This window comes from Olea europaea, chromosome 23 (assembly GCF_002742605.1).
Source record: "Olea europaea var. sylvestris chromosome 23, O_europaea_v1, whole genome shotgun sequence".
NCBI lineage: Eukaryota > Viridiplantae > Streptophyta > Magnoliopsida > Lamiales > Oleaceae > Olea > Olea europaea.
This window is the reverse complement of record NC_036259.1, coordinates 11,788,956-11,797,543: the sequence shown is the minus strand read 5'-3', so window position 1 is coordinate 11,797,543 and position 8,588 is coordinate 11,788,956. Positions and strand designations below refer to the sequence as shown.

At 33.8% G+C, this 8,588-nt stretch overlaps 1 protein-coding gene across 1 annotated transcript; it reads right to left on the bottom strand.

The window, feature by feature from the left end:
• Positions 1–334: 334 nt before the first annotated feature.
• Positions 335–6,841, bottom strand: LOC111372400 (transcription factor BIM1). Its single transcript, XM_022994744.1, has 12 exons — positions 6,605–6,841; positions 6,174–6,478; positions 5,976–6,044; positions 3,819–4,166; positions 3,609–3,723; positions 3,377–3,510; positions 3,184–3,292; positions 2,507–2,576; positions 2,318–2,413; positions 1,450–1,901; positions 849–969; positions 335–726 (listed from the first exon to the last, which is right to left on the bottom strand). Exons 2-12 carry the CDS (start codon positions 6,208–6,210, stop codon positions 625–627), a joined length of 1,653 nt encoding a protein of 550 aa, XP_022850512.1. The 5' UTR covers positions 6,211–6,478; positions 6,605–6,841; the 3' UTR covers positions 335–624.
• Between the last annotated feature and the right edge of the window lie 1,747 nt (positions 6,842–8,588).

The window sequence follows — 8,588 nt, the reverse complement described above, 5'->3', positions numbered from 1 at the left end:
CATCCCCAAGCTCTACCAGCATAGAAGATTTCTACCCACACATTGCCTCGACACATAGGCCTCATTAGCAATACAAGTTCAAGCATTATATGAATATCCATGCTCGGATTTGGAGGACCAACATATTTCACCTCATCACGGCAAAGCAACTACTTACATTACCTAGTGCCACCTCAGAATGAGCACCTTACATTAACAAACATTACATGCAACTACTTACATTACATGATAAAATATGCTATAGATAAAATCCAGTCCTAACAGCATTAACAAACATTAATAAAATGAGAAAATCTCCTGCATGGGCATAAGAAATAATGTGTATAGCACGAAGTCATAGAAATTTCATATGAATTGAGAACCTTAAAATGAGAAGTATGGCTTCTCAACATCGGAATGGATAGCCTGTATTCGTTGAATAGATGACATAACTGTCTGGGAAATGTGAGCATCCCATAACTGTGGAACAAAAAAAGAGATGTACAGGGTTCCAGATTTCTGTTAGGCAGGTTTCCGTGTCAACATGGACACTGATGAACCTTAGAAAGGAAAACGGGAACCCAAAAAAATTAATTAATACTACAAAAGAATAATATCACTATACTGTTAAAGTAGCATCAAATTTCAGCTAGTTTTGAGTCTCTTTAGGGCTTGTTCAGACTCCTCTGTAGTTGCAGCTCTAGAACGTGGCAAGGCTTTGTTTCCAGTCGGAATCTCATCATCATCCTGGAGAATGTGTTCGATTATTATAGTTATATCCTAGAGAATCTGTAACATTGATAATTCTTTTTTCCTTTTTCATTTTTTCTGGTTCAAAGTTTCGGACTTAAACTACAGGATTCAAGTACCTTGAGAGTGGATGCTGAAGAAAGTGATGCTCTTTTCCCAAGATCAATCTGTACTGAGATGTTGGCCTGTGATAGATCTACCCCGGAATTATTTAGTGCTTGTGTGAGAGTATTCAACAACCTGTTTAATAGAATGGTGTAAATGGAGACAAAATCAACAAATCTTGATATGATCTCTATTAAATTGCAGATATTAAACCACCTTTGTCTAAAAGCTTAAACTCTATGAGAAATGATAAACTTATTTGGTCTTCAACACCCTCACTTACCCGCCAAAGTCCCCTTTTTTCATCAAAGTCTTTCCATGTGCAAAATTTTCATAAATAGGTGGCAACGAAAGTTGAACATAGAACATCTACTCATTCTCATATCATAATGAACCGTCTCATTTAAAATTTTAAGCTGTTAAAAATAGGGTTTACTATTGCAAATTTAGTCTTTAACTTGCTTCTTGTAAAGGACGGATAGTCACTGCACTTGTTCTAAATTGAGAAAGGAAAACAAATCGTTTGGGCATACAAAATGTAAACCAAATCCTCATTTCCAAAGGACAAATTACACACACCTAACTGATGAATAAGCAGTAATGAGGAATTCTTACCTTTGAGAATATACGCTCGAGATGCTGATTGTACCACTTTCAATAGTCAGTTCCTGGTTTTTCATCCTAACATCAGCAACAGTGCATTCGTTCACACAAGATCTGTTCTGCCAAAACTGAGATTGAGGCAATGATGCAGTTTTATCTGCATCGTATGCTGGTGTAGGTGAAACAGGGGATGCTGCAATGCTGGTCCTACCAAAAGAGAAAATGTTGTGCTGCATTGTTGGAGGAACTGGCCCTGTCTTAGTTCTTAACGCAGGCTCCCTTTCTCTGGAAGTTGTGGCAGTTTTTGTTTCCAGTTCTACTAGATTTTGTCCATTGATTGGGACGGTGGGAGAGACGGAAGTCTTGTTCTCATCAAACTTTGCAGGCAAAACTGATGCTGAATTAGACCCCGAGTTCATGCCTTGTGAGTGATCTATGAAACCTTCAGCTATATTTGACTTACTCTGTTACACAAAAAGTTAAGATGTTACTAATCGAGGCATTTCAGTTGCGAATATTCAGCATTATATACAACAATGTAGATTGAAGCAAAAGAGTAACTTGCACATTAATAGTACCACATAATCGGTACATCAGAGTTACATATATTTTGTTACAGTTTAAACACTAGCTACTGCCTCAAAATCCCACAGTTGTATGGAAACCCACATTTATGTTAGCTAACAATATATGCAGTCAACTCGATGTCTTTCCAATTATGGTCATGCCATTTTCTTTTTAACCTGGGAAAAGTAATTTGTTCACTGATAACCTTCAACAAGTATTCCCTTTTCCTATTCACAGAAGATACATAGAAGAAGGCTGGTGTCCAATAGCTGGAAGTAATAAATCTAAGGCCCACATGGAGTTTTAGATTTACCCATTGCATGAACTTTGACGGTTCATGGTTCCAGACATTGTATGAACTCTCATATTTGTGTACTTTCTCTTGTAAAAACTGAATGTGCTCAATGACCTGCAAAATTATTGCAAATTTTTAATTTTTAAGTTAAGATATGTTCTCTTTTGAGGTTAGAATATGAAATATTGTTTTATGATCTCCAGGTACCTCTAGTAAGAATGATGCCTTGTCTCTCTTTTGGTCACTGTTAGGAATAATCTCCCTCAGCCTCTGGAATCTGCATTACACCGAATGCAATATCGTAAAAATATAATTTAATTCTTGATGGGTGTTTTTGAGTACATCCATACACACGCACACAAGCATCTACATCTAATATGCATTTTGTGTCTTCAGAGCATTTTCCGTGTACCTTAGACAAGTGTCAAGAAACTTTTCAGAGGACAGATGAGTTCAACCAGATTTGGAATAATTTTGAAAAATACTACTAAATGTGTTCTGGACACAACCCTTTTTGTAAACGAAAATTCCAAGAAATAGATGACAAGTATAGCCGGGATTCAAAAGTACATACAATGGATAAAGTATATCCCCAGAGGAGAAAGAAATATCTACAACCTAACAGGCCAACATTCTTAGGAGGACAATATTTCTGCCAATGTTCAACAATGAGAGAAGTGAGTTTCTCAGGTCCAGCAATAAGGCAATCTTCAATTTCAATTCCATGCATAGTCAAATGAAAATCCTATTGGGAAGATTCCTTGATCAGATAACACAGAATGCTGAAGCGCACACTATCAACAAAATTTATCTTAACTGAGTGGCTTTTATTTTGATACACAGAACAAATAAGAACTTATAGATGAAGGGGGTGATAAACATGCCTATCATTAATCTTGCTTCTTCTACGTTGCTCTGTTGCTGAGTGTTTTGAACGTGGTGTGTTAGGCTTTTGATCCACTGGCTTTCCTTCAGCTTTTACAGTCAAATTACCTGTCATATAATAAGCTATTTAGGCTAAAGGGGGGAAAAGAAGTATGGAGAGAACAATTACTACACATACATAAGTAAAGAGACCTTTTGGGTGAGGTGTAGACTCTTTCTTAACGACAAACTCTTCATCGTCATCATCGTCATCATCCTCTTCTTGGTCATTAGTTGCTGATGTCATCATATTCATGAAACTCTGTTTCTTCTGAGATGATGATGGCCTGAGAAATGACAACCAGTTTCCAAATGTCAATGAAAAACTCTCAAGGATTATCAAAGAAGAGAGTAACATGCACAAATTGACAGAAAAATCCCTTACTGAGAGGACAAGAAAGAGCTGAAGGTTTTGGAATTGTGATTCCAGTTGGAAGATGACTGTGATGGAGGTTCGAACACTGTCATCCATTGCCCTCCCACTCCATTCATACCTGATTCTGTCAAACCCATATTGTCAGCACTCAAGGTTAAACTAACACTTAAATACTAATTATAAGATTTGATATCTATAGACGATGAGTCGTAAATTTACCTCTCAGGATATGTCTCTGTGTAGCAATATTCTCCTTCCCTGTCTGTCCCATTTTTACAGCAGATTCGTCCCACAGCGTGAAACCACTACCCGTGTAAGAAGCGGAGTTTTGATTTTCATCACTTCTTGTGGTACTACTTTCCTGCGCCATGAATATGCTCCCTTCTGGCTTTAAAATTCTTTGATTTAAATAAGAAATGCTATATGTCCCAATACCACCAGGAAGAACATGCTCCACCGAGGTAGGAGGACCTGGTGCAGTAATTTCAATCTTGCTTTCTTCTTTGGTAGAATTCTTCCCAACACGCTCCAATGGTTGTAAGAAGTCATGTGTTTTTAGGTAGCCATCTGTTCATACTCAAGGAAAAAAATAGAGGAAAGATTAAGACAGTCACTCTTATTTTCCAAATGCATAATTCTGAATTATGAACCTGGCAATATATTATGTTCTTCTTTAATCGTTTGTATCATATCATTAGATACCGAAAGATATGTTCCAACCAAACGGATAGGAATTGTAGAAGTAAGAAGACTCGAGCAAATAATGCAAATGGCAATATTTTTATAATAAATACAGAATCTTCAAAATCACACAAGAAATAATCCCTTCCTATCAACATAACGTCAGATCTTCACTCTGATTTGAGCTCAAAAGTTTATTAGTATTCATGTCAAATAATTCTTTGATCAATTTCTCAGTATTATTAGACATGTATTATATTATTCTGGGGAATAAATGCCAATTTACAAAACTTAGTCATTCTTGCATCATGGAATAAACGAAGAAGTTTTTGTTGCATTAATTTCAGATTTAGCAAAAACCAATATATACATCTGACCTTGTTTATCTGCATATATGATTTGTACATTTATCTGCATCAAAGATCATTTTTTCTAATTATCTAAGAATTTGGTCTTAATTCTCGCTCGTGGAATTTAACTGGGTCAGACTAATTTTTCTGAACTAAGAACTAAGTGTTTTTTTTTTTTATAGGGATTTTAATAATTGATTTTTTAACTGTTAGAGGTAAAGTGGATCCTATATGTGAGAAAAATTCAGAAATGACGGTTGGAATAGTAAAATAACGATCAAAAAATTGATTTTAATTTATTTAAAATCTGTACCAAATAAGCACTAATTCTTACCCTACCAAAATCTGAATTTATTTTTTTTTAGATGAACAGAAACAGCTTAATCCCTGAATTTTTCTATGAAAACTGGGTCCTACCAAAGAATAGGCTGAATCAAATGCACTAAAAACCCAACTTTTAAGTTCTAATCCTTTTCCAATTTGTACTGTACAATTGTCAGGCTATCACGACACTGCCCCACCTGAAGGACATGGCCCAGATTTATAAATTGGGGTCACGGGAACATTCACTGAGCCACTCGTGGGTGCCTTGGATATTTTCCTCTTTCTCAACCCACAATCAACCAACACTCCGCACCCCACATATTGTATATTCAAATAATTTGACACTTATATATAAGATTTATTAAAACCAAGCTCCTTTTTTACATCGATTAAGATGAGTTTCTTCAAAAAAATAATAATAATAATAAATAAATAAATAGATAAGTTGAGTTTTGAAATAGTGATTTTTGGATAATGTGTTGTTCAAAAGTAAGAAAAAATTTTGAATTTACGTGTAAATATGTGATTAAAAATGAGTTTGAAAAAAAAAAAACAAATTTTCATTTAATGAATGTCAAATAGGGGCTAAACGTTGCAAAATCTAAATCTTTAGATCACGGGTTCAAATCTTTGTCTTAGTAATATAAACTTTTGGCCACCGCTACGGTGCTTGGAGAAGGTAGGGGAAAAAATGGAGGAGAACTAGAAAAGCTTAAATAATTAAGATCCAGTTCAATAAAGGAATTTAAAAAATCCATCCAACTCCATCAAAAATCTCTCTCAAATTGATTGGTCGTGCCTTAACGAATCACTTACAAAAGCAAATCGGTTTTCAAAACAATTTTTGTAATCCAAAAGCAATATCATCTTAATAAACCTTTGAAAATATGATAACTCAGATAAAATCTTCTTGTTTATGTTGGAAGAATCTATTTACCCCCACTGAATTAATTGTTCTTACGAAATAATTCGGTGTAAAATATACTAATAATATTTTGCATGAATTGAAATGATAGTTTACCTTGCGGAGGTCGTGGATCTTGCTGGACAGGTGAATACAGTGATAGAAAATCATGTGTTGCCTTCCTATCTGTAATAACACATTTAATATACAACATATAATTAAATGTACTAAAATTAATCAACCAATTTTTCCGCAGAGATAATTTACAGAAACTGAATTCAAACGCCATGAATTTATGGTAACTATGCTAGTTACCTTCGGTTCCTAAAGGCCTGGGCTGAGGCAGTTCCATATATATTGAAGTTCAATTATGAATTTATGATAAAATTGCAATAAATTGATGAAATATCTGCAGCAGAGTCAAATGAATTTCGCAAAATTCTTCTATCTTTTCGACTGCGGTTCAGATCCGCCTCCAATTTCACGATTGGAGGCACATTTGAATCGAACAATTATCAACAATCCACGAAATTTTACGTTCACTTCACTTCGTTGCAGCAAAATCCTTATAAATCACCTTCACTATCTTCCTCTCTTCCGTCGAACTTCTTCAGCCGAATCTACAAACCGAAATTAAACTGAATTACGCGTAATCTCTTAGAAAACAACACAATTCTTCAATTATGGAGTACAACAAAGAAGATCTACGATAGAAAAAAAGTCTCAGCACACTGAATCTGAATTACCACAAAATAATGAATAATTCAGCTGCAGATTCTTCAGGAAACACTTTCAAAGCGTAAGATAAAAGTGATCCAAACAGTGACTTTTGCGGATTGTAGGTAGGCCCAGTTTGAATCAAAACAACACAGTACCCACTTCACAAACACCCACAACACTGGATTTTTTCTTTGACGGAATTGGAGAAGAATGAATTCCTTCTCTCTCTACACTTTTTTTTCCCTCTTCTGAGTGAGCTTTGGTGAGAAATCTTTTATATACAACGGTGCTTCGTTTACGTTTAAGATGATTATTAGTTGCATTTTCCGTTTATTAGGAAACGGCGTTTGTTAACGGCGTGCCCATGTAATGTATGGTTTAATTGAATATTTAAATGAATTTAATTTATTATTATTTTTGGTGATCCCGATTATTATTATTATTAATTTATTAAACTAAATCTTTTGGGAGCCAGAGCAAGATCAAGTTGTGTTGTTGCTTTTGCATTTGCATTTGCATTTGCAATTTTCTTTTTTATTTTATTGTAAGATGTGACTTTTTTATTTTTTTATTTTGTTTATTTTTAGAGAATAGGAAATTAAAGTAATATAGTCAATTACGTATTTGTGAAGAATAAAAAAATTTCTTATAATTATCCGACTTTTGAATCGTAGACCGCTAAGCCAATCCGCATCTACGTCTCATGTTTGGATAACTCACAACTTAGATTTTAGATTATTGTATCGCCCATCCATTATTAAGAGACGTGAAAGATGTTAGGACAATGTGCTCGAAATGCGGAGAAGAACGTGCGGTAACTAAGGTTCGAAATTGTTATGAATAATACTTTTATAATGCACAATTTTATACCCTCTAGGCATGTTTTACTATTTATAATATCTAGAAAATTAAAAGAAAAATTTTTTTATTTATTTATTTTAGTTTTTTTCTAAGATTAAAGGATTTCACCCCTCCAAAAAAACAAAAAATCTTTTTCAACTAGATCGGGTTGCAATAATGCATATGGATATCAGATAATTCCATGATCAAATGTGACTAAACAATAAATACGTGCTTTGGTGCATGGCATTAAACCGTAAAAGGACAATATTTTTTATTTTATTTTTAGTTTTGTAATGTTATATGCGATCTAGTTCACTTTACCAGACACATAGAATTATTATTATTTGACACCAATTTAGAAATTAGTTTACTATGAATGTTTAATACTTGTTTTTACATTAAATTGCACATAATAATTATCATATTCAGCTCCCGCTTGGCCTCCATTTTTTCAAATTAAAATGGGGGAATAACATTTTTTTTTTAGAATGAATTGTTGAAAATGAAAAAAAAAATTCGATTTAAGTGTAATATTATTTTACGAAGGATTGTGTGATTAAAAATAGAATAGAGGAAAATGAAATTTAATTTAATGGGAGTCAAACTGGAGCTCAATCGCAGGTCAAAAAACATTCTAATTAAAATCTCACTCGACAAAAATATGAAAATAATAATTAACGCTGAAAAGAAGTTATTCATCTCAATAAGATTAACTTTAGGGGAAAGGGGAAAAAAAAATATATATATATATATATATATATATATCGAAAACCGGTGAGACAGTTAACTGAGTCACCTCGGAACTCGGGTGGAATTGGATTGTCATATCACGTGAGTGGAAGGTACAACTGTACAAAGTGAAAGCAGGTCCTTTTTTTCTCAATTAAATTAAATTAAAAATACAAATTTAATAATAAATGAAAAGACATGATTAGTGCACAGATCCCGTAAAATTATCTAAACGATCCATTTAAAATTGTGTACCGGTGGCAGTAAATTAAAAGAAAAAAAATAAATTAAATAAAAAATATGCTTCTTTCACCACCACCGGGGAACGCGGCGCCTCCCTTTCCCATGTGCTCTTTGTCTCTAGATGCGTATATATACATGACATATGAGATATACAAATTTAAAATTGGGCTTATATTTACATTTATCGAAAATAAT